Source organism: Radiomyces spectabilis (assembly GCF_025331425.1).
Source record: "Radiomyces spectabilis strain NRRL 2753 chromosome Unknown BYT42scaffold_7, whole genome shotgun sequence".
Classification (NCBI taxonomy): Eukaryota; Fungi; Mucoromycota; class Mucoromycetes; order Mucorales; family Radiomycetaceae; genus Radiomyces; species Radiomyces spectabilis.
The window spans coordinates 255,849-278,482 of NW_026251932.1; the positions used below are offsets into that span (position 1 = coordinate 255,849).

Sequence of the window (22,634 nt, forward strand, 5' to 3'; positions counted from 1 at the left end):
ATACCTCCTCAGTACTCACGCATGGCTGAATAATGGCTATCTCTGTCAGTGCATCCGTGTCTTTTTCAATCGCCCAGTCATGAAAAGTAGCTTTTATTTTGCATGTTTTACATAACGATCATGTATTTTAGGGATCTAAAGACACAGGTTGACGGTATAGTAGTCACGTAAGCAACAGATGCAAAGGATGCAAGGAAGATGTTGTTGTTTGTCGATTTAAGCTGTCCTATTTTTAATTTAAGATGCATGCAGTAAACTCACGGTGACTTGGGCTCCTTTGCGGTCCAACAATATCCAGTACATCACATATATCGAAAGAAAAAATGTTTAACCGTGGAAGAAGTAGGGGAAATGCAGCAGCTGATCTACATGAAAGGATGCAGCTGTCACTGCGAAATAAATGTTTTGTTTTACCATTCACACTGCAGATCTCAGTGGTCGTCTTTACACCCATCGTCACAGAAGGTTACAAACAAAGTCACTGCAATAGATGCAGCGTCTCCATTTGAATCTATCGGTAAAACCTCATCGATGTTATACAGTATGCTACGTACTAGGTCAGCCACTCTCCCCCCAAAGTCCCCCGGGATCTCCCCTCTCTCTAGTGCAGGCATTAATTGGTGTTTCCCAACGCTTCGTTATGGGGTTGATGGCGAACATCTTTCTTCACGCTTGTATTTGTTATGGTAACATCGGTTGTCGGTCGTAACTGGAATACATGTAGCATGTTTGCATCGGAGGGCTGACTCATGGCAACTGACATGAGCCAAGGGACCAGATCCAGGTCCGTAGCCGTAAATGAAATAATAAATGATGCAATTCTAAATCATAGCTTTATTTCTAGTTCAGTTCACGGTCGCTCTTACGTGCTACTGTATTCACAGTATATTCATCACCCATGGGTATCGGCATCATTTGAAATATGTCCAATATCCGAGATCATTCTCCAAAAGGTCGTGAGGGTTTAATTACAGCAAAACGTTAAGCGTTAAAAAAGGGGGTAATTCTCTATAATGGTACACTTGACGGGTGGTTGTAACAGAAGGGGCACATGAAAAAAAAGGATGATAAGGAAAAAAAAAAAGAAATAGTATGCAAGCGATCTAAATTTACAATCTAAAGGAAACTATCGTTCTGAAAAAAAAAGGAATCTCTATACAGCGCTTTTGGTATCATTTTAAGGGGATAAGAAGGAGCACGATAAATCGGGAAAAAAATACACAGGAAGACGGGAAATGAGAAAAAAAAGAGAGGGTAACGAAGAAAAAAAAAACAAACAAAAGCATGATATACATTACTGTATTGAACAGCACGCAAAGATAGGACTTGCGTCTGACCAGCTGGGGCTTGCATTGGCTGAATTCGTGGCAGAAGTGTCTGGCAATGCGCCGGATCTTACCGACACCGACGGGATGGTCCGAACATGGGTATCCAATGATAGCCGTTTATGAACAATCTCACACTCGACCGAAGTACTACGGCTTCGTTTCCGGCCTAAAGATAGACGCTATTAGAACCTACTGTCTATTTTTTTTTGGGGGGGGGGTTGTTTTCATCGCACAACGAGAACCAGTGCTCCTCCATGATAACCCAATCTTCTCACTTACCGATGCGCAATTCGATATTGACATCTTCCTTGACGGAAAGCGTGTCTCGAGTTTTGGTATTTTTCAAATTCTCCCAACGTTTCAGATTGTCCTGCATGTAATCGACGGCAAACGAGATGGGAGGAATCACGTCCCGGATACTTTGGAACAAGTCCAGGGCCACAAAACGAATAAACCCAATCTGGGATTCTTCCAACACCACTTTGTCTCGATCGTTCATCGGCAAGACGGGCATTCCCAGTTCTTTTTCAAGGTCGCCCTGAGACAGAAACTCTTGCACCAGCAACTCAGCCCATTTCGCACCACGACGGAAAGGTCGTGTCTAAAAACAGTGTTAGTCCCACGTGCACAGGCACCCCACATAAAGAAAGCAAAAGAAAATACCGCCAGGCTCAACGTACCACGTTACTGATATCGGCACACTTGATAAGTGCACTGCAAAGCAAGAGACGTTCATTTTCACGTGCTGTTGCATCCATAGTCTTGAGATCGGCTTCACGTAGACGGACTGCTTGATCTTTGATTTTGCAGACATAATCGTTATGCAGCGACATGTCCGTAGCCAACACACTCGTGACCACCGTCTTGCGAAATTCTGTAAAACGACGGCAAAAGATAGAGTATAGAGAAAGTATATCTGTGAGGGCATGTAAAGAATCAAAGTGAATTCCTTAAAGCTTTACCTTGATAATCGGTTGATCCAGCGCCGCCGACGATTTGATCCAGATGGTGGCGTTTCATAATGTGAAACAGGGTCATGGAGTGTAAGCTTTCTAGGACAGAACGGTCGTTGTAGAGCATTGCCAATGGTGTGGCAGAATTAATCTACAGTGGAGGAAGTCAGAATGTTAGCTTTAGGTTCAATCAGCGGGGCAAGATACTTGCAAGAAACATGTTATTGACACCTGGGTGGGCGGCATCGTGACCAATGGCAGCAATGAAGAGGGCAAATACATCCTTGGGTCTGAGGAGATGATGGGGTAAGATTGGATCAGTTTCCATCGATGGATGGTCGAGCACACCAAGCTGAGAAATAAAGTAGTAAATGCATTGTAGGACATCAACAGCGTGCGCAAAGTTGTGGTAAGGATTTTCATCCCGGTACGTATTGGAGAGATCGATAATAAAGTCGTACAACTGGCCTGGAAAATGTTACGCATCGTTAATTATTGCCTTCCGATTTGGCCATGGCCAATCTGGAACCAGTGAAATTTTTTTTCACCCACCTTCAGTGATTGTGATGTGTGATAATTCCTTGGTGGAAAGGATTTCGTTGAAAATAATGTAGACAATGTGAATCAGTTCCTCATGATCGAAATCAAATGGCGAAAAGTCCCAGCTCGACACCTTGGCTTTTAACCGTGCGGTGTTTTCACTGTCAAAGGAGAGAAGCGAAAGATCAATTAAATTGCTATACAGCGAACTTTTTATGGGTGGGACCTACGTTGTTAAGCGCATGTGGTGATTTGGCAGGCGTGTAGGAACATAGATATCCATGACGGCCTGAGTGAACCTGTGAAAAGTCAAATGAAAAGAGGTGATTGTTATTATAGGATGAATCAGGGAAGCTTCAATGAAAAAAAGTACGTACTGTATATCTTTGTGGAAGATGTCCTTGATACGATGTGTGACATTATCGCATAACGTGGTAATACTCCCGGTGATGGTGGAGCTACTGGTTGTGTTGGTCATGGAAGGCGTGGCGGTCATGGCTGCCGAACGTGGGATAGAGTTAGAGATGTAATGGTCAGGGCAAGATATCGGCGAAGATGGCAAGGAGGAATTATGGGTTTTGCTATCATGTCGATAACGATGTATTTTCTATGCACAACAGCTAGGGTTACTCAGGGTCCTATAATGAGCTTATTTGGCTCGACAAGAATATGTGGTATGTGTGCCTTGTGGGATGTGTGTGTGTGTGTTTTTCATTTTCAAATTTTTTTTGGGGGGAGAGAGGAGACTTACCAGAAATAACGGTTTAATAACGTCTAAGCGCAGTGGTTTGAGTAAATAATCCGTGGCACCAGCTTGAATGCAACTAAGCATAAAAGCAGGCGTATCATTGATGGAACAGACTACAAGGATGATTGATGATAAATAAACGAGAAAAGGGAAAAAAAAAAGGTTTAAGCTTAATTTAAGGTTCCACCTACCGACGACAGGAATCTCCTCGTGGTGAGCAATCTTTTGGATCCATATTAAGCGTGGATCAGGCCGATTCGCGATAGATGAGGGTGGAGCAGTGGAAGGTAATGTGTATAATGACTCGTCGTCCCTGTTCAATCCCGTGTCACCTTCCAGGGTATCCAGGTCGACCAGTAACAAAGTCGGTGAAGCATGTATGCGTTGTTTCACCTGCTCCAGTGCTTCTGCAGGATTGGATCGTACACAGACTTACGAAAATAGAATGAATTTTTTTAGGATGTTGCGACTTTTTGCAAACAAACTTTTTTTGCCTTCCACTCCATTTGAAAGAGCCAGCGGACGGGGTTTTTCTCACTCACCATGACCAAAGACGGACTGTAAGTGAGTAATATAAGTGGGGGAACCGGTCGTCACGTCGGTTTTATCGATCACGTAAGGCGTAGGTGACGGTGGTGAGGCAAGTACGACGATGGTACAGTCCGAAGGGTCCATGGCGAATGAGAGGGATGGAGTGTATGTTGTATGTGTGTATAACTGTGTCTATATTGTATGTATCTAACCGGCACTTCTTGTTCCTCCGGTGCAATGTCGTTTTTTCGCTGGTGACAAGGGAGGTCGTGTCGAACAAAGAAGATAAAAAAGAGTGATGATCGAAAAAAAAAAAAGTGACAACGAAAATGTACCAAGGGGCAAATTTTTTTTTTCCTTCTGCTTTTTCCAGAAAGAGAGAGAAAGAGACAGAGAAAAAAGAAAGAAGCAGGAAAAAAACAGAAAGAAAAAAAAAGAGTAAAAGAGGGAAAGGAAAAAGGAGAAAAATAAAGAGAGCGAGAAAAGAGAAAAAAGTGTTGTTGTGGGTGTGAAATCATGGCCTGGGGGACAGTTTAGTGTATTATTTTCACCAAGGTGACACGGAAAAAAGGGGGGATTTCACCATAGCAAAAAAAAAGAGTGTTGATTTTTTTGGGTTGGGTTGCAATGAACACAAATAAGTAAGAGAATTCCCCTCTTGCCCGTCCCCCACCCCCCCTTTTTTACTCCACTGGCGATTGAGTGGGTGCTTGGACCTTTTTTCCACGTGGCAATTCCATGGCAATGCTATCGGCTCGCACGGTCTTCATTTTTGATAGGATAAGTTCTTCTTTCTTTCAAAATCAAGGTCTATTTTTCATTATGGATCTCTTTCATTTTATCACTTTTTTTTTTCTTATTCATACTAAACACTCCTAACCCCAGCCTAACTCACTACGCAAGCCTAACTTGGTCACGCTCGCACAGAAAACTTAGCTTCCTGTGCCTGGACCCCCCAAAAAAAAGAGCCACCACTTGACTTGTAGGTTAACATTACTTTCTTTGTTCAGCCGTTTCCCGACATTCATGAGCTGATCTCAACGTCATCATCTCGATTCCCATGCGGGCCGGCCCCTCCACATTCACCACAGCAAACAGCCCACACCATTTCATTATAAAGTTTCGTGTAACATGAGCAATTGAACAAAGTTTTTCAATCGTAACGGATCGTCGAAATGTTCCACGTTGCTTCTTCAAACAAAGATATCCCATCAAGAAAAGCCAACAAAGATCGGTCACTGTTTGATCAAGCCTGATAATGCCTCCAATACGGATGAAATATTCACTGCCATGGTGTATGACAAAGAATTTGTCATGACGGAAAAGGTCGGAATAAGAAAAAAAAAGCAGATAACGAAAATAAAAATAAAAAAGATATCACCCGTTCCCCACCCCCACCATCATCACGTCATTCCCTAATCGCCTTCTTCATTCTCTTCAACTGAAGGCAACCCTTACCTTTCCTCGCTAACAAGAGAAGAAAGAGAACAATGAATCGATGGGCACCCCTTCTCGTTAGTAAATAGTCTGCTTTCTGCTTTTAGCAAACAACGAAAATGTCAAACCCACGTGCGGAAACTGACTTGCACAAGCGGAGCATCAACTTCGGCATTCATACGATTATAAAGCCGTGTTTTCAACGCATATAGACTAGACCCATCGGTCTGGTACGGCAGAAGAAATCGAATAAGACAGAAGGCGGCTTGTTCATTGTATTATATGCGTTAAAAGTATCCTATAATGGGCATACTAGAGCCCGCAGGGCAATACTTCCAAACACTTCTATTGTCCATCAATTTTACGCTTCTACGATCAACTTTAGTGAGTTCACGACATATTTCACAGTCTTTTAAAGTATCGATGTTGGTTCGTGGAATGCAAGCTAAAATTACAAGTAATAAGGCTTGTGAAAGAAACGTTCTGTTCATTTCATCTTTCTCTGATCAATTCCAGTTCATAGTAACGACGTGGTCTAGCCTCTCTTTGGCTGGTCCAGCAGTCTAACCGATTTAGGATAGCAGTGCTTGTCCTGAATAGTCTTTATTCTTCTGTTGGTTATCATTAAATCACCTACCTGCATATTATTACAAGGTGTAATGGGGGAGGTTGGTGTCTCAGAAATACGTCGATGGCTAGCAGCTGCGCAGTTGGCAAAATTGATTTATTGGATAGCGCAGGAGGAATGGGTGACAAGATTATATTTCATAACTGCCACAGCACTGGAATGCCAGTTCTCTGAATAAGAAAAAAGGTGAAAGTATGGATGAGATATGGCATCTCGGAGTTTTTATTTTCCGGGAGAACACTATACAGATGGATAAAGAAACGGGAGTCGAAGAAAAAACGAATAACATAATGCACAACAAAAAATTAAAATTCAGCGTTTTGCACCCAGGGATGCTCACCATGCTGGACCATGAGACGAATGGGAATGGCTACCGACATGGTCGCTGGCACTACCGGGAACCGAATTTGTATAACTCTCGGCCATCACGCCTTCCATGGCAGGGTTGTAAGTGAAGCCTACAAATTGTTCCTGCATGGTCTTGGAAATTTGCGATTCATCCACTATAGATTCCATCGGTTGCTCCGATGTGAACTCTTCATCAAAATTGGTAGTGTCATATGCACTTTCCACGGAGGGCTTAAAAGGCGGCTGCATCTTTTTCTGATTCAGTCGACGCCAATCGATGCTCGCAAAAAACGGATGGTTCTTGATATCTTGAGATCCATTATTGCCCAAACGTTGATTGGGATCTCGAGTTAAAAGCTACAATGAGTAGGTGTATCAGTAAGCCAATCAACCTTCTTCTTTCCCTCTTTTTTTTTGCAAATGATGGCACTTACGCCGCGTAACAGAGTCTTGGCATCAGGGGACATATCCTCTGGGAATCGGAGCTCGTCTTCAAGAATCTTGCGGTACATTTCATTTGTATTTTCGTCATAAAAAGGCGGAAGACCGGTAATCATCTCATAAAGTAGCACACCCAATGTCCACCAATCCACTGTCTTGGTATAGCCTTGACCCAGTAGGAGCTCTGGCGCAAGGTATTCGGGAGTACCACAAAAAGTATTCGTCCGCTCGTTTTCCTTCATATTCAATTTACATAATCCGAAATCGCACAGCGCAATATGTCCATTGTAATCGATCAGGATGTTCTCTGGTTTCAAATCACTATACGACAAGATGGAAGTTGAGAAAAATGGGAACTCACACCTGAGCCCCGTGCAACAACTTACCGGTAGACGACGTTGTAGTCGTGTAAACATTCCAAAGCAGATAACAATTCGGCGGTATAGAACCGCGAGCGTTCTTCACTGAACTTGCCTTCCACTTGCAAGTGATGGAACAGTTCACCGCCATTGATGAAAGCGAGTACCAGATATAACTTGTCGGGGCTTTGGAACGCGAATTTCAAAGGCACAATAAACGGGTTACGAATCTTGGCCAAGACCGTCTTTTCTGCCATGGTGTGGGTCACTTCCGATCGAGATATAATACGTGATTTACGTAGCACTTTCATTGCATAGATCCGATTCGTATCCTTCTTGCGCACAACATACACCTACAATCCATCATTCCCCATTGAGAATCCCCGGAATCCTTCCTTTGTTTTTTGCTTGCTTTTACTTACTTTACCAAAACTTCCACGTCCAATGACTCGCAACAGATCAAACGAGTCAAATGCAATGGGTTGACTCTCCTATAACATTACAACAACCACTGAATGAATATATACATTCACGGATAAGAAGCCTCTCTGACGACCAATTTACCTTTTGTGGTTTATAATACAGTTGTACATGCATAGCCCCTGTGCCTCCAGCCACTGTGAGCATCTGATCTTCCATTCTTGTCGAATCAAAGGTGGGCTGAATTTTCACTGCACCGAGGAAATAATCATTGGTGGTTCGCTGCGCCATTCCCTGAGACGTCGGTGGATGCCGAAGGTAGATGGAAATCGAAACATCCGAGCTACGTGATACATCACTATTGACAAAAAGGAGCAAGGATTAGTCATCCCCAGAATAGCAACCACCGGGCAATGTGAAAAAACAACGTACAAATTGGCACGATATTGATAAATGGGATTGCGTGTATCGCCACCGAGGGCATCGACCAAAATTTCGTTTTTATCGAATTCCAGAACCACGTAAGGAAGCCACCAGTGCTGTTTACGGGTTAATGATTCCCGGTTGCGATGCTGATGTTGTGTCGGGGGTTGAGGAGGGATGGCGGGAAGCTGAACACCGGGTGGAGGCGAAATACCTTGTGCTTCGCAGATGCGGATAACCAGCACACCCGATTTCGGTTCAGATTGTTGTGATGACGATGGCGACGGGGCAGGAGATGTAACGAAAGATGACGAGGTCGACGATGACGACGAAGCGTGGGCCGCCGCTGCTGCTGCTGCTGCTGCTTCTTGTTTTTCTACCAAACCAGACACAAAGGCATTAGTTATAAAAAACCAAGAATGACACATGCATTCAAGTCAAACAGTGTAGATGATTACTTTTATTGCTCGATAACTTCCACGGATTGATCATGGTAAGGGAAACAGGAAAGGGAAAAAAACAAGAGGTAAGGGAAAGCAGGAGTTGAAAAATGGAAAAAAAAAGGTAAAAGGAAAGGGTTATCCTTCGTTTTAAAAGTCAGCCAATGAAAACCGATAACACAATCACTGCTTTCTTATTTGCTAAATTGCTTCAGGCCGTGCAGCCATTGAAATGAGAAGAACGATATCTTTGTCAAGTATGGATTCGTACCAAGGTAACGTGAGTAGACTAAAACGACGTACCTCCATCGATTAGTATACAGCATACAACCCCCCCCCCCTTTGACTATACTTTGTTGGCAATAAAACAAGAAGAGAAGACCACTTACGCCAAAAAGAAACCTTTTTCCCTAACCACTTTCCTGCAAAAGGAAATACCACTAGTGAAAATAAAGAGGATATTTGTTCTTTGGATTCCTCCCACTCTCTTTCGGCGTCATAGTCATAGTAACTGTCGTCATCCTCGTAGTGGCTCACTTCATCGCTACTTCGGTCAATGTCATCTAAGTCATCAAAATATTGCCGTTGCAACTGACTGTAACGATTTGCTTCCGCCATTCTCTATTAGAAAAATAACAACGTATAATGAGAACCATACAAGTTGTGTCTATCCATTATCCCCATGCATACCTTGAACTTAAACAACTTTTTGCCTTGGCACTGCAAGTAAAAAAAAAAAGTCAGCCCAAACCGTGCGCGCAAACGCAGCGTAATACGGTGAACAGTCACGATTTCAACCTCTGAAAGGCAGAGCGAGAGACATGCATTTGGCCATAGTTGTCCAGCGGAAGAAGCGGGGTTTCTTTCACTCCAACAGCTTTTCACATTTGCCATGGATACCAAACTAGCATTACGCATGGAAGTCCTTGCTGACAATACCTTGTCAGTAGTTTTTGAACGCAACAGATTAAAAGAATTAAAGTATGTCCAACACTTGACTCTTCACGGCTCATGCTTACCTTTTTGCCATTGCTAAAACAAAAATACCATCGTATGGTAGACTCAACTATGACAAGTACGAAACCAACATCCAGAACAACATGACCCAGCTCCGCGAAGGGTTAGGCGTCTTGGAACAACAGTTATCCACTGCTGAAGAAAGTGGAGAAGCGTAAGCATGCTTTTAAAGAAAGACTTGGCACGCCCATTCCCGCAGCTCAACCGTATTTACGATCTTCGGTATATTTTTTCATGTAGAAATACCACGGAAGACGAAGATAAATTAATCAAATTGCAAATCAAAGTCGATAAATTGGATGCACTGATGGGTGAAAAGGATGATCAAACGGCACGGTAAGTGATACGAGATTTTGGGTCTTTTTACGCACTTGGCTTACCCTAAGATTAGAGAGGTCTTGTTAGGGAACGCACGGAAACCGGCACGATTTGCGGCTGTCGATGTCGACCCTGAGGATCTTGAAGATGGCCAGATTTTGCAATTACAACAACGTATTATGGACGGTAAGCACCAAAGAATCGCTTCCTTATTCACTGGTGTCATGGGCATGTTGGCTCAGTTGCTGAGATTGGAATTGGTTGTTCTGGGTTTTTAGAACAAGATCAGAACCTGGATACATTGTCGGATGCTATCCGACGACAACGAGAACTGGGCATCATGATTGGCGATGAGCTGGACACTCACGCCGAACTGATCGATGAAACCGAAGCCATGGTCGATCGCACAGATCGAAAACTTCAGCAGGCACGAAGGAAGCTAAATCATGTTGGTCGCAAAGTCAAAGATAACAGTAAGTGCTTGTTCTCAACTGCCCTGTGTATTCGATAACCAACTAACGTGAAAAATTCAATTCAGAATCGGTTTGCATTGTTATCGCCTTGATTCTCGTCTTTTTTGTTCTAGTGGCTCTCGTCAAATAACTACTGTACAGTATATCTTTTTATTAATCTTATTTTTTCACCTTGACTCTTTCATTTTATGTTTCTGATCGCTTGGGATATAACAAAGTTTGATTGTTGTCAAAAAAGCGGTACTGTATTTGTGCATTGCGAAAGGAGAAATGACTGCGTTGGAACTCGGGCATTCCCGTTTTGGAGTCCGCAATGTTTTCGGTGAAGCACAATAAAAAAGATGCCGAGCCTCGAAAACCGGTTGTACGTCCACTACAGTTCCCTGAACGGTGGCGTCAGATCGTTGGCAGTATGCGTAAGGACGAATAGACGGGCAACCCCAAGGGAAATGGAAGAAGCAGCTGACGATTCGAGACACCTTGCGTAATGCTGGATCGGATAGCAGCATGACAAGATTTGAAGTCATATCTCCTCGATTATTCATTTGAGGGCCAGCGACTGAAGTTCATCGACTTGCATAACCATTTCCGATGGATGACTGGAAATAAGTGATAAGACAGATGAAGTTGATATATTTGGCATTTTCATTTTTGACTCGGTTGCCACTGAGACTGTGAATACTTTATGTCGTTTTACGTCTCGTGGTAGAAAATGTGAGATGCTCAAAAAATAAATATTGTCATCGAGAATCGTTCAATGACAAGTACCATGGAAAGTTGCCATTGCTGCGACAAATCTTTACTGAGAATCAATATCGAAACCTCATTGAACTATATCCGAGCAATATCATTCGTCTAGTCTATAGCACACACTTGTAAGCCAGTGCACAACTGATAAGGATGTGGGTGGCATAGTCATCTCAATGAAAAACATGCTCGTAACTGATTGGTTAATTCTCATGTCCTCATGCAGTTTTCCATCCATCAAGATAAGCAGTCACGGCTTGACCAATAAATTCGAGCGTCTGACAAATCCGGGTCTCCATCACTGTTCTGCTGCAAGAAATGTCGCCGAGAAGTGAAGATCAAGTTCCCGAGAACGCTCCAGAGCACTGTCCAGTACGTAATTTTCAGATTAGGCTTTGAGTATTGCTTTGATTAAACCATTGTTCATAGGGTCCTGAGAGCCAGAATGCCGGTCAAGCCGATGCTTGTGCTGGATGTCCCAATCAAACGATCTGCGCATCAGCACCCAAGGGCCCCGATCCAGGTACCTTTTTAATGATACTTGTCATTGTCGTTGTGGGGTATGATGTGAATACTTATAGGATGTGTGAATATAGATATTGCGACGATTACCGCCCGACTGGAGCCTGTCAAACATAAGATCCTGGTTCTGTCCGGTAAAGGCGGTGTAGGGAAATCAAGTTTTACTTCGCAGCTGGCGTTTGCTCTGGCACACGATGAAGACAGTCAAGTGGGTGTCATGGATATCGATATTTGCGGACCGTCGATTCCGACGATCATGGGATTGGAGGGCGAACAGATTCATCAGAGTAACAGCGGCTGGCAGCCGGTGTTTGTCCAAGACAATTTAGCCGTGATGAGCATTGCCTTCATGTTACCCAATAAGGATGATGCGGTGATTTGGCGTGGGCCCAAGAAAAACGGTTTGATTAAGCAATTCCTTCGAGACGTCGATTGGGGTGAGTTGGACTTTTTACTGGTGGATACACCCCCGGGCACTTCGGACGAGCACTTGTCGGTCGCATCGTTCCTCAAAGACAGTGGCATTGACGGCGCCGTCATTATTACAACTCCGCAAGAAGTCGCATTGCAAGATGTCCGCAAAGAAATTGATTTCTGTCGCAAAGCCAAGATCCCTATTCTGGGTCTCGTCGAAAACATGTCAGGCTTCGTGTGTCCCAGTTGTCACGGCGAATCGGTCATTTTTCCTCCCACCACCGGCGGAGCCGAAGCCTTAGCGAAAGAACTGAATATCGAGTTGCTGGGCAAAATTCCTCTCGATCCGCGTGTGGCCAAGAGTTGCGATATGGGTCTGTCGTTCCTTGACGAACATCCGGATTCTCCAGCATGCGAGGCTTATGAGGCCATTATTGACAGTAAGTTCCCCTGAGACACCAATGAATTATGAGGCAGTTACTTACTTTTTTTCTCTCTCTCTCTGTGTGTATATATAGGACTTCGCGACATCATCGAACAATAGCCATATCATACATTTTTTAGAACCGTTTCATTTATTGTAATATTCCCCTTTTGTAAACTCTATTCAATTCGATAAAAAAAATGTCATCTCCATCAGTTGCCGAATCTCCACGCCCATCGATTGCTCAAAAGTTGCACCAATGACGTAATTTGGCAGATGCCAAACTCTGCATGTCATTGAACCGGTTGGGACTTTGTTCAGTTGATATTTTTTTCTTCATCACTTCAACAATATCATGGCTTTAGCTCCCCAGTTCGCAGGTACTTTTGGTTATATGAACGAACAACAGTAACTTGTGTCTAACTTTGGAATGCCCTTGATGCACTGAAAGGTCATCGCCTCGGTTCAATTGCCGCTCCTCACACCTTTGAGATCTATTTGGACTATGTTGTAAGTCAAAGCACTTCAGATTATATAACCAAGGGAAATGTTAAGACTAGGCTGTAGTGTCCCTTCTCTGCCAAGATTTACAAAAAGATTCGCGAGGTAATCTTTCCATCAACTCGGACTTGGGGTTTGTCACATGAGAATTGACAGCTGTGTATAGCAAGTGTGGCCGTATGTGGACAAGACATACCCTGCCAAATTGCAGCTTATTTTCCGCCAGCAAGTACAGCCGTGGCACGCGAGTTCGACAGTGGTCCATGAAGCGGCTTTAGCTGTGGAGAAGATCGATACCACCAAATTCTTTGACTTTTCGGACCAATTGTTCGCTCGCCAAGCTGAGTAAGTGGGCAGACAAGACACGCACCTCGTATCGATCTAATCGATGTCTGTACTAGGTTCTTTGACGAAGCCGTGGAGAACAAGACCCGTAAGCAATTGGTGGATCAGCTGTCTGAAATGGCTGCAACGGTCGGTGTCTCGGCTGACAAGGTTCGCGAGTTGTTGAGCAATGGCACTGGCGAACCCAAGAATGTCGGCAACAAAGTATCCAACGATCTTAAATTGCAAGTGAAGTTTGGTCGTCAAAACGGTATTCACGTCAGCCCCACCGTGGTATTCGATGGATTGCGGGACGATTCCGTCTCGTCGAGTTGGGAAATGTCTCAATGGGAAGAATACTTCAAGGCCAAATTGTAAAAAAGCAGCCTTTAGGAACATGAATAGCTGGAAAAAAAAAAAGATCTAGGCATTGTAATGGACTTGGGAAAAACTTTCCATTAAATAAATGACCTTTGGAAAAAAAAAAATAAGAAGAAAACCAAAATTTACAAAAAAGATGCAGATGCTTTTTTTTTTCTATTGCTGAAAGAATCTTTAACCAAACATTTTGGAAAATGCGGCCTTCTCCTTCATCTTTCGTTGAGCAAGCTTTTGCTTTGCAAGAACCAATTCGCGCTTGATGGCCGCGTCTTCAGGGTCCTTCTCGGCCGCCTTTTCAAAATCTTCCACAGCAGCATCGGCATCCTTCAAGGCCATCTTCGCAGAACCACGACGGAACAAAGCCTTGGTGATATCGGTCGGTTTCAAGTATTTGGCGTCGTACTCGAGTACAGTTGTGGTAGCCTCAATGGCCGCACGGTTATCGCCAATTTTCAGCGAGCTCATGGCTTTGTTCAGATAACAAGGGATTTTGATAGCAGCATACTTGACACGGATCTCCTCGGGATCCTCTTCGTCAAAGATTGGCTTTTCGTTTAAGTATCGAATGGCTTTTTCGTACTTCTTGGCGGCGGAAGCATAGTCGCCCTTTTTAAAGTAGCCATTACCAATGTCCTTGAGCTTACCGGCGATCTCCACCAAATCAATGGGTTCCTTGGGTCCCTCATGGTCATCTACACATTGAATATGTTTTTCATAAGTACCGAGGCACAAACACCACACATTCTCGAGTTTGCCTTACCGGGATATTCCTCAAAAGTGTCACCGTCAGCAGGAGCGGGAACGCCATCGTCGGCCCCCTCGGGAATCTCACCACAGTTGTCGATGATCACATCCTTCAAAGGCTTGTCGTTGGAGGTTTCTTGGTTCTCGATAGCGCGCACAAGGCCCTTGCCCTTGAGAACTTTACCAAAGACGACGTGTTTACCATCCAAATGAGGAGTAGGAACGGTGGTGATGAAGAATTGAGAACCGTTGGTGCCAGGACCAGCGTTGGCCATGGAAAGCAAGAAAGGCACTTCATGCTTCAATTGGAAATTTTCATCTGCATTGGTTCGTGTCAGCATCTCTGCCATTAACACACTCTTTTCCCGATCATAACGGCAAACTTTTTACCTTCGAATTTTTCGCCATAAATCGATTCGCCTCCGGTGCCATTACCAGCAGTAAAGTCACCACCTTGACACATAAAGTTCTACAGAAACAACGTGAGTCTATTTTTCACAAGATAATAATGTTGTTATTTAATTTGGGTTTACCTTGATCACACGATGGAAGCTGGATCCCTTGTAAGTCAAAGGCTTGCCAGAAGCACCGGTGCCTTTTTCACCTATTGCCACAGAAAAAAAAAAGCATCCCTACTTTAGGAACTCGGGTCATGACTGAGCCCGTTAGTCACTTCGACTACTTACCGGTACATAAAGCACGAAAGTTTTCTGCGGTCTTGGGAACCACGTCGGCGAACTAGAAACAAAATGACCAATGTCAGCATAAACTCTTTTTAGTTGACGCGAATTATTTCACTTGCCAGTTCGAAAACGATGCGGCCTTCCGGTCGACCGCCGATGGAGATATCAAAGAAGCTATAACCTCCGTGTGAATATGATGAATCTCAAGAATATCATTGGTATACTGATACTTACACACGTGGGTTAGGCATGAGGTTAGGTATGAATCACAAGGAAAGGACGGACAGCCCCTTATTTAACCACAGGCTGTCAATCACACTCCGTCCCAAAGAATCATCGAGAAAAAATTTGTGACTTGCTGTGGAAACCAAACGAAACTTCCTTCATTCTCAGGATAGGGCGCAGCAAATACCAAAATGCAACGTAAACCCATCCATAAATCTTTACTGCATTTAATCCTGAACAAAATGTCATGTTACAAGAGCAACTTGACCTAATATTTATTAGTGTAGAATTTTTGTTTGCGTATAAAATAAAAAATAAAGGTAAAAAGACAAAGAAAAATAAAGAATATAATTGGCATGGGGATAGGGTAGCTTGAAATCATATAAGGGCATAGAACTTTTTGTTTTTTACATACTGTACAATAGAGAATTACAATTCGGAGGAGAGGGAAGGGATGAAGGAAGTCAAAGGTTCAGGCAACGAAAGGGTAGGTATCACATAATAAGGAAAAAGGTTACAATTACAAGTACAGGTATTTGTTGGTTTTGTACACAATGCCATCTCCTCTGACCAGCAAAATTGGCACTTTATATTTGCCATCACGTTCTTGCTCCAAACCGGCGCACTGATACAGGTCTTGATGTGATGGAACACGGCAAATGAAGAGCTCTCGACTGCGATACTCGGTTTGGGGGGATTTGATATCGCCAAACCACACTTGAAGATCACGTGTGAAATTTTCACCATGCAAGCTCAACAGATCTGTTCGCGCGGTGGTGCCGCTCGTTTCGTTGTAAGTGTAAAAGTTTTGGTTGTTCATGGATTTGTAGCTATTGGAAGTCATTGTATAGTGCAATACAATGGGGAACGGTGCAGGCGCGCTGCTCGAGGAGCCAGAAATAGGAGGTGTCAAAGGACCCGCTGTAGAGGACATGGGAGCATATCCATTGTTCAACGATACTTCGTCAGCTCCGGGAGGAGTCCAAAAGGTAAAAGTGGCACAATCTAAAAAATCAATGGTGAATGAGACCATCTGTGCCTATATCATTCATTTTTCAGAATAGGAGGCTTACCTGTGCCTACAATCGTCCACACCGCTGCATCCGAAACATCTTCGTTCCAGTAAGCGCCTAAACCACTGTTGCTGCTACTGCCGCCGCCTACACTGGACACTGACATACGACGACTGCTCGAAGTACTCGTGCTGCTACTGGCACTGAGGCTCATCTTGCGTTCAGCCATCGAAATAGAATCGGACCGACCCCGATTGAATCCCATGGAGGCGTTGGAACCCGAGGTGGGTCCATACAGCGGATCGTATGCTTCGGTAAGACTGTTGACGCGTCGTCGGATAGGATCGGCCATCCAATTTGCTTGGGAGAACTGGCCCAATTCTTGAAGGTTATTGAGCGACATGGACGAAACCAGCTTTCCCGGGCGAAGTAAAGGCGAGTTGTTTCGATGAGGACGTGCCTCCAATATATCGGTTGACACGCGACGTTTGCGGACGACCTTGCCTCCTCCAGCAGAAACCATACCTGAAGTATCCATCATTGTACCTGCAGAAGACATATAATCTTCCCACGCTGACATGGCGTATGAGGGAGGACAACCGTTCGTGGGGGTTTGAGGTCGATGGGGCTGGATGGGTTGACGTGCTTCAGCGGTGCGATGCATTCCCACCATATCGTTCAAACAGGCCAGATAGGTGACAGGCTGCGTGGATCGCGGCATCATGTTGAATGGGGGATTGTCGGGTTCGGTATCCATGCTTGCCATGGTGCTTGCAGCTTGAGCCGGGTCTTGAACAATCTGAAGCGCAATTTTATGCAACTGTGACACAGGATCGCCGAGCACTTCGTCGCCATACTCGCCTCCACCGCCCGTTAACGGTGGATCATCCAGATTGCGCGCTCCACCCACCACAGTTGATGCCTTGTCGACCTTTCGAATAATCATCACGGGGCTGACTAAGCCAGTGGTCAGACACTGCAGCACAATATGTTGATTGTAATGGATAGGGATCAGTTGATTGGTGGTATTTTTCAAAGCAATGGCCGGTGGCGGTGGGTAGGGTACAGTGCGGGTATACGGAGTGTTGTGGCCGATGTAATCTTCGGGGACATCACTCTCTTGACCGTCACCTGGTGTTCTCGTGATGTCGACGACCCAAACGACAAAAGGATCCCAACTTGCGGTACGTGCAACGAAGCAGGTCCCGTCACCTCCGCTTGTATCACGCGTCAATGGTTTGCCTGGATGCCCAGGAAATGAGAACGGCGAATTCTTGTTACTCGATACACCCAAGTACTTGGTCGACACCGTTTGTGATCGAATGCGATTGAATAAGGAAACCGTCGTGCCATGATGGATACATACTGTTTTGCATCGCCAGAAAAAGAATGGACAACAACAAACATTATAGAAAGAGAGACAGAGAGAGAGAGGTCAGACCATGCAATAAAAAAATCATCGGACGAACCAAAAAAAAAAAAAAAAGGGCGAAACGCAAAAGACTCACACTCCATGTTCTTGACACTTTGTCGTTTCTTGCTGGGCTTGCTGATCACCTTGATTCCCTTGCTTGCCAGGGTGCCTAGCGTTAACCCATTGGCTAGTTGAATTCTCACCAAACATTCGACGCGTTTACGTTTCTCGTCGGCATCGTTGATATACAAGTGCTTGGAAACACATTTTCCCGCAGCCAAGGTTTCTTGTTGATGGTTGTGATACCAATCGACGCTATTGTTTCGAGATTCCGAGCTACGGAAACGGCTTGGATGATGAGATTCAGCTTGATGCTGATGTTGTTGTTGCTGCTGTTGCGGAGTCTTAGTATGACCGGTTTGACCCACCGTCGCACCAGATACAGTGTACCACTCGATCTGACCCGCCTGGCTTGATGATTCGCCAGAGATGCATACGGTCAGTTTAGGTGGCGCGAGTCCCATGCCGTCGTCCACAGTAAATGTATTGCTCAAGTCTTCCAGCTCATCTCCTAATCCTTTTCGAGCCGTCCACCAAGAAGTACCAATCAGAATGGCTGTCGGTGGAGGACACAAAAACCTAGGTCAAGTCCCAAGAAAATAAAAAATAAAAAAAAAGTAAAAAGAATAGGGGAAAGCAAGACGGAAAAGAAAAAAGAAAAAAAAAAGATAGGGACAAAACAGGAAGATCATGTATCAGTATCTGGCTGGCTTGTGCTCGGTTTTCCCTGTCGCCGTGTCTCCGCACTGGATTTCTTTTTTTTTTTTTTTTGATATACAGCTTTCCCAGAGAGTTTTTACGCGCTTTAGCCTTATCATTTACCTTTTTTCGGTACCGTAACTCTTTTGTGCGACCTTGCTTGTAAGAATCACCACTGTTCGTTCACCGACCGCTACAGGATCGGCCGCTTGTAGGTAGTTTTGTAGAAGGTGTTTCAGTCTGACTTCATGCGCGGCTCTTTGCATAAGTCTCGCGGTGCCAACATCCACTTGCTGCTGTTTGCGAATCATCATCAATGCGTGAGGGTCATTTGGATCACGTCGCGACGAACGCAGCTGTTCTTCGAACCCTTCGGGCATCGGTGACGAATAATTGAGCAAGGATCCCGCCCGACTGCCGGAGAAACCAGTATGCATGGAAGCGCCATTATTGCCAAAGGGAATGGAAGGGGCTGGGGTTGGGGTACCTGAGCGGAGCGAAAGATTGGACAGTCTACCATACATTGGGGTGACAGGGGGAGAGGAATTCGTTGAAGATGATGAGGACTGATTTGGTGTGGGCGAAGTGGGAGGAGACGAGCCAAAATGCCCGTTTTGGAGGTGACCCTAATACGTTGTGTTATCTAATTGCAAATCTTAAGTTGTTTAACATCACTAAAGCTTACCCCAGCAGGGTGACCGGTCTCCAAATGATTGGAACTCAAACCGTAGGAAGACGTCTGAAATTGATGTTGAGCCGCGGCTGCTGCACATTCGTGTGAGGATAGTTGTAGTTGTTGTTTTTGTTCAGTAAAGGAATGCGTGGGTTGCTGTAGCGGTAGTAAAGCGGATGAGTCTTGTTGTTGCTGCTCTTGCTGTTGCTGTGGGTGTTGTGATTGCCAACCCAAAGACCGCATCGTAGTGTCGCGGTGATGATCGGTGTTTGCCCCCTCCGTCGATGGCTCCGACAATTGGAATCCATAGTCATCTCCTTGAAGTGATGAATGGCTGGACTTGACCAACGTCGTGCTGCTTTCCGCTTCCTGAAGCGAGTCCAGGAAAGTGGGCATGAAAAAGCCAGGAGAGGAAGAAAATGTTGGATGAATACTGCCCGGTGAGTGGTGCGGAGAATCCATTGGCGAACGTCCCATGGTGACACCAACCCAGGACTGTAACAACTGTTGCTGATGCTGTTCGTGAATACTTCCCAAGTCTGTCAACTGTAACTGATGCGGTGGGTCCTGAGCATAGCTATCGACCGCAGAGGCGGGAGCCATGGATACTTGAGAGTTCTCACGGGGCCCGGTTTCGGTGCCTTGATACGTCGGCATGACTTGCATATCAAAGGATGGGTTCATATCTTGCAACCCTTTTTGATCAGGTAGTACTGAATAAACGGAATGGTAAGACTCGTGGGGGTTGGATGGTAAAAACTCCATATCAAGTGAGGAAGGAGGATGTGAAGCTTGAAGGGAACTGGCCGAAACAGATTTGGAGCTGAGGACGGTGGTATCAGTGGTGGACGACGACGATGCCGATGCCAAAATAGGATTGTAGGAAGTATGACCTGGCGACGACGTCGCCGTACTGGTAGTAGCAGGGAGGGACGAGTGCATATGATCCAGGAAACTCGGGTCCATTTGTAATGCCGCGGAAGCACCGGGATGGGATCGAAGAGAATCGTTGTCTAGCATGGCCAGATCTTCCTGTGGATGAGGTCGAGTGATCCAGTTCACGTCATCTGACGAGGGCATGTACTGCGCGCCATCGATGGACGATCCGTTCACGGACGATGGCTTTGGGGACTCATCCGACCAGTAAGCAGCATAAGAATGAATGTCCATGGTCAAAGAGGAAACTGGCAACTTGGAAGGAACAGGTGCTTGATACTGCCAATCTTGTTTGGTGGTGGGGATGGGAGAGGAGGAGTTTCGGCTACTTAAAGACGACAAAGACCGAGGATAGGAATCAACGTATCGAAACTCTTGCTGATAAGAAGATGACTCGGGCATGGTCAAGATAGACATTCAGCGCGCATATATAAAGGAAAAGAAGCCAGATAAATGAGGACCAGTTCTATAAAAAAAATAAAGTGCGGGGTAAAGCGATGGGCGGGTGTCCAAAAAGTGACGGTCTTCCCCACTTTTGACAAACTCTATTAGGTTCCTCAGCGTTCTCATGAGGAAAGCAAAGCATAAAGAGACGAGTTACATCAATGTCCATATCGGGTTAATCGTCTTCTCTTGCAAAATTGGTTTACAAATTTATAATGGCGGCCTTAATGGAATGCCATCATTTTTCATCCACAGATAGGCAAGTCCCAACATGATATCACTACCTATACGACGACCTACCATAGTACAAGCCAAATGCTAGCTTATTGTAAGAATAATTGAACAAAAAAGACAAAACAATACATCACGTTGCTGTTTACGGTCATCACAATAACATCACATTTGCGATGAACAGCATTATACTTATTTCGCTTCTTAGCATTGACATGGATTGATAGAAAAAAGTTTCTCATCATGATGGTTGTCCCATCAACTCCCAGTAATAGTTACATTGAATGGTTTGTTTGATCAACAAGATGGACAGCAAATATAGGCTTCCTTTCTTATATTTATGGAGGATCAACAAACATTGAGTGTTTGTCCTTCGTATTTGGAAAGTCGTTGCAATGGCGTATGCTAATGGTATACCATTTCGTATTTCTTTTTTGATTCGTTTACTTGATCGTTTTGTTTTTATTTACCTTCTCCAACGATATCACCTTTTAAGGAGTTTTACACGGGACATATTGGTTACACAAATCACTAGTGGGACAAGAATGCCTCGCTCCAGCGTTTTTGTCTTACCTCCAAAGCAGCGATAATGTGAAGAGCTGAGAAATCCGGTAAAGTCCATCTGTTGGCCAACCAATGATTGTCATGGACTGCCAATGACGGATGTACAAGAGGGAGTTTGGGCCAGAAAGCTCTCTCTTAAAATGGAAGCAACTTGTCTGCTGTGCCATACTTTATTCTTGGTTTCTGCTGGACCAGAATCTTTTTTTTTTTTTTTGCCAGACTTCCATGTCAATGTCCCTTCTTCTATGTACAACCTGCCCTACCATAAATGGAACAGCTTCGTTCGGGTTGTCTTCCTGGATTACAGGCAGCCAATATGCTTTTTGCATCAAAGATGTTTTTGCTATTTGTAGGAGGATATTGTGTGAACGAGACTTACGAAGGGAATGAGCGGAGCCAACAATTCAATATCCGTGAAGGGGATATTGTGGAATGTCCTTTGGCTGAAAAGAAACCAAGGAAGCCACTGATTAAGAGTCTCGGAAGTCACATGAAAAAGCAAGAACTATTAAGCTACGGATTGGAATCTTTGTTCTTGGAAAGGCTACCCCAGAGTAAAGGGCTTGGTCTTTTTTTTTTTTTTTTTTTTTGTTGGGCCACAAAAAAATGTTGGGACGCAAAAAAAAAGCCCCTTTTAGGTGATCAGTCAGAAGGAAGTAAAAAGGAAGGTCTGTCCATGGATTGGGACATCACTTTTTTTTTCTTTATCAAAACGATCAATGATCAGCCGACCATACTCTGCTCCCGTCTTCCCTTTTTGTTAACCTTGATACTATCGATATTCCCACATGACTGCTTCTATTGCAGTGTCATCTTTGTGTTCCGCATCACTGCAGAGGATAAACCTAAAACGCAACAAAAAAAGACAAAAAGGAACCATTCAACTCTTCACCGTGTGCTTTTTTTCCTTCTTTTTTTTGGCTCACCCATCCGTGACTTTGAAAGGATTGGTAATGTCTTCTTCAGAATATACTCATTTCAAAAACGTAAAATCGCTGGTTTTGAGTTTGATGTCGTGCAAAAAAAAAAAAAAATTCCGTGTTCAACAACGATGTCGACGGACCCAAAAATAAAGACGCATTCACTTGTGATGAGCTTCGTTTATTATTTTTACTTGTCACTTAGAAGTAAGTATCCAACTGCTTTGAATTTTATAAAAAGGGAAGCGACTTATTTAGTATTTTTTTTCTGCTTTCTTTTTCTTGTGTACATTTTTATAGGCATTCAGAAT

General features: G+C 44.3%; 10 protein-coding genes across 10 annotated transcripts; 4 read left to right on the forward strand and 6 right to left on the reverse strand.

The window, feature by feature from the left end:
• Positions 1-1,476: 1,476 nt before the first annotated feature.
• On the reverse strand, positions 1,477-3,839 carry BYT42DRAFT_345856 (uncharacterized protein). Its single transcript, XM_051563148.1, has 9 exons — positions 3,761-3,839; positions 3,573-3,682; positions 3,199-3,428; positions 3,052-3,120; positions 2,834-2,982; positions 2,493-2,749; positions 2,291-2,432; positions 2,009-2,202; positions 1,477-1,929 (listed from the first exon to the last, which is right to left on the reverse strand). Exons 2-9 carry the CDS (start codon positions 3,651-3,653, stop codon positions 1,600-1,602), a joined length of 1,452 nt encoding a protein of 483 aa, XP_051422800.1. The 5' UTR covers positions 3,654-3,682; positions 3,761-3,839; the 3' UTR covers positions 1,477-1,599.
• A 2,404-nt stretch (positions 3,840-6,243) lies between these two features.
• On the reverse strand, positions 6,244-8,692 carry BYT42DRAFT_570476 (serine/threonine protein kinase). Its single transcript, XM_051568392.1, has 7 exons — positions 8,615-8,692; positions 8,166-8,532; positions 7,878-8,091; positions 7,736-7,804; positions 7,341-7,666; positions 6,948-7,275; positions 6,244-6,870 (listed from the first exon to the last, which is right to left on the reverse strand). Exons 1-7 carry the CDS (start codon positions 8,646-8,648, stop codon positions 6,502-6,504), a joined length of 1,707 nt encoding a protein of 568 aa, XP_051422801.1. The 5' UTR covers positions 8,649-8,692; the 3' UTR covers positions 6,244-6,501.
• Positions 8,693-8,738: 46 nt separating this feature from the next.
• Positions 8,739-9,549, reverse strand: BYT42DRAFT_345965 (uncharacterized protein). The gene is made up of 3 exons (XM_051563150.1): positions 9,287-9,549; positions 8,986-9,215; positions 8,739-8,885 (listed from the first exon to the last, which is right to left on the reverse strand). Exons 2-3 carry the CDS (start codon positions 9,212-9,214, stop codon positions 8,791-8,793), a joined length of 324 nt encoding a protein of 107 aa, XP_051422802.1. The 5' UTR covers position 9,215; positions 9,287-9,549; the 3' UTR covers positions 8,739-8,790.
• BYT42DRAFT_345910 (uncharacterized protein) lies at positions 9,284-10,358 on the forward strand. Its single transcript, XM_051563149.1, has 4 exons — positions 9,284-9,577; positions 9,657-9,767; positions 9,854-9,949; positions 10,005-10,358. Exons 1-4 carry the CDS (start codon positions 9,489-9,491, stop codon positions 10,207-10,209), a joined length of 501 nt encoding a protein of 166 aa, XP_051422803.1. The 5' UTR covers positions 9,284-9,488; the 3' UTR covers positions 10,210-10,358.
• BYT42DRAFT_497805 (uncharacterized protein) lies at positions 10,209-10,534 on the forward strand (the record flags this gene model as incomplete). Its single annotated transcript, XM_051564522.1, has 2 exons — positions 10,209-10,404; positions 10,470-10,534. Coding segments are annotated over 2 exons (261 nt in total), but the record flags the coding sequence as incomplete, so codon positions are not given.
• A 935-nt stretch (positions 10,535-11,469) lies between these two features.
• BYT42DRAFT_593761 (cytosolic Fe-S cluster assembly factor NBP35) lies at positions 11,470-12,631 on the forward strand (the record flags this gene model as incomplete). Its single annotated transcript, XM_051570725.1, has 4 exons — positions 11,470-11,523; positions 11,581-11,674; positions 11,748-12,527; positions 12,606-12,631. 4 exons carry the CDS (start codon positions 11,470-11,472, stop codon positions 12,629-12,631), a joined length of 954 nt encoding a protein of 317 aa, XP_051422805.1.
• Positions 12,632-12,822: 191 nt separating this feature from the next.
• Positions 12,823-13,783, forward strand: BYT42DRAFT_570482 (thioredoxin-like protein). The gene is made up of 5 exons (XM_051568393.1): positions 12,823-12,891; positions 12,963-13,021; positions 13,079-13,117; positions 13,179-13,357; positions 13,414-13,783. Exons 1-5 carry the CDS (start codon positions 12,867-12,869, stop codon positions 13,712-13,714), a joined length of 603 nt encoding a protein of 200 aa, XP_051422806.1. The 5' UTR covers positions 12,823-12,866; the 3' UTR covers positions 13,715-13,783.
• A 19-nt stretch (positions 13,784-13,802) lies between these two features.
• Positions 13,803-15,432, reverse strand: BYT42DRAFT_346043 (peptidyl-prolyl cis-trans isomerase D). Its single transcript, XM_051563151.1, has 7 exons — positions 15,379-15,432; positions 15,264-15,318; positions 15,148-15,199; positions 14,995-15,065; positions 14,852-14,930; positions 14,478-14,780; positions 13,803-14,409 (listed from the first exon to the last, which is right to left on the reverse strand). The coding sequence occupies exons 1-7, from the start codon at positions 15,393-15,395 to the stop codon at positions 13,892-13,894; spliced, it is 1,095 nt and encodes a 364-aa protein (XP_051422807.1). The 5' UTR covers positions 15,396-15,432; the 3' UTR covers positions 13,803-13,891.
• Positions 15,433-15,599: 167 nt separating this feature from the next.
• On the reverse strand, positions 15,600-18,524 carry BYT42DRAFT_346101 (uncharacterized protein). The gene is made up of 3 exons (XM_051563152.1): positions 17,891-18,524; positions 16,443-17,747; positions 15,600-16,374 (listed from the first exon to the last, which is right to left on the reverse strand). The coding sequence occupies exons 1-3, from the start codon at positions 18,318-18,320 to the stop codon at positions 15,890-15,892; spliced, it is 2,220 nt and encodes a 739-aa protein (XP_051422808.1). The 5' UTR covers positions 18,321-18,524; the 3' UTR covers positions 15,600-15,889.
• A 14-nt stretch (positions 18,525-18,538) lies between these two features.
• Positions 18,539-21,024, reverse strand: BYT42DRAFT_346102 (uncharacterized protein). Its single transcript, XM_051563153.1, has 2 exons — positions 19,241-21,024; positions 18,539-19,181 (listed from the first exon to the last, which is right to left on the reverse strand). The coding sequence occupies exons 1-2, from the start codon at positions 20,579-20,581 to the stop codon at positions 18,675-18,677; spliced, it is 1,848 nt and encodes a 615-aa protein (XP_051422809.1). The 5' UTR covers positions 20,582-21,024; the 3' UTR covers positions 18,539-18,674.
• Positions 21,025-22,634: the final 1,610 nt, after the last annotated feature.

Excerpts from the sequence above, each read along its gene's own strand:
- BYT42DRAFT_345856 (XM_051563148.1), bottom strand. The coding sequence starts at position 3,653 with ATGCTTAGTTGCATTCAAGCTGGTGCCACGGATTATTTACTCAAACCA. Across the intron at positions 2,750-2,833 it reads ACACATCACAATCACTGAAG|GCCAGTTGTACGACTTTATT; the intron begins GTGGGTGAAAAA and ends AACATTTTCCAG. Across the intron at positions 2,433-2,492 it reads GTGTCAATAACATGTTTCTT|ATTAATTCTGCCACACCATT; the intron begins GCAAGTATCTTG and ends CCTCCACTGTAG.
- BYT42DRAFT_570476 (XM_051568392.1), bottom strand. The coding sequence starts at position 8,648 with ATGATCAATCCGTGGAAGTTATCGAGCAATAAAA. Across the intron at positions 7,805-7,877 it reads TGTATTATAAACCACAAAAG|GAGAGTCAACCCATTGCATT; the intron begins GTAAATTGGTCG and ends GTAATGTTATAG. Across the intron at positions 6,871-6,947 it reads CCAAGACTCTGTTACGCGGC|CTTTTAACTCGAGATCCCAA; the intron begins GTAAGTGCCATC and ends TACTCATTGTAG.
- BYT42DRAFT_345965 (XM_051563150.1), bottom strand. The coding sequence starts at position 9,214 with ATGGCGGAAGCAAATCGTTACAGTCAGTTGCAACGGCAATATTTTGAT. Across the intron at positions 8,886-8,985 it reads GAAAAAGGTTTCTTTTTGGC|TCTACTCACGTTACCTTGGT; the intron begins GTAAGTGGTCTT and ends ACGTCGTTTTAG.
- BYT42DRAFT_345910 (XM_051563149.1), top strand. The coding sequence starts at position 9,489 with ATGGATACCAAACTAGCATTACGCATGGAAGTCCTTGCTGACAATACC. Across the intron at positions 9,578-9,656 it reads AACAGATTAAAAGAATTAAA|ACTCAACTATGACAAGTACG; the intron begins GTATGTCCAACA and ends ATCGTATGGTAG. Across the intron at positions 9,950-10,004 it reads AAGGATGATCAAACGGCACG|AGAGGTCTTGTTAGGGAACG; the intron begins GTAAGTGATACG and ends CCCTAAGATTAG.
- BYT42DRAFT_570482 (XM_051568393.1), top strand. The coding sequence starts at position 12,867 with ATGGCTTTAGCTCCCCAGTTCGCAG. Across the intron at positions 12,892-12,962 it reads TTTAGCTCCCCAGTTCGCAG|GTCATCGCCTCGGTTCAATT; the intron begins GTACTTTTGGTT and ends ATGCACTGAAAG. Across the intron at positions 13,358-13,413 it reads TTGTTCGCTCGCCAAGCTGA|GTTCTTTGACGAAGCCGTGG; the intron begins GTAAGTGGGCAG and ends TGTCTGTACTAG.
- BYT42DRAFT_346043 (XM_051563151.1), bottom strand. Across the intron at positions 15,066-15,147 it reads CTTTCGTGCTTTATGTACCG|GTGAAAAAGGCACCGGTGCT; the intron begins GTAAGTAGTCGA and ends CTGTGGCAATAG. Across the intron at positions 14,781-14,851 it reads TTATGGCGAAAAATTCGAAG|ATGAAAATTTCCAATTGAAG; the intron begins GTAAAAAGTTTG and ends GAACCAATGCAG.
- BYT42DRAFT_346101 (XM_051563152.1), bottom strand. The coding sequence starts at position 18,320 with ATGGGACTCGCGCCACCTAAACTGACCGTATGCATCTCTGGCGAATCA. Across the intron at positions 17,748-17,890 it reads AAGTGTCAAGAACATGGAGT|TATGTATCCATCATGGCACG; the intron begins GTGAGTCTTTTG and ends GATGCAAAACAG. Across the intron at positions 16,375-16,442 it reads GTGGACGATTGTAGGCACAG|ATTGTGCCACTTTTACCTTT; the intron begins GTAAGCCTCCTA and ends TTGATTTTTTAG.
- BYT42DRAFT_346102 (XM_051563153.1), bottom strand. The coding sequence starts at position 20,581 with ATGTCTATCTTGACCATGCCCGAGTCATCTTCTTATCAGCAAGAGTTT. Across the intron at positions 19,182-19,240 it reads AGACCGGTCACCCTGCTGGG|GGTCACCTCCAAAACGGGCA; the intron begins GTAAGCTTTAGT and ends ACAACGTATTAG.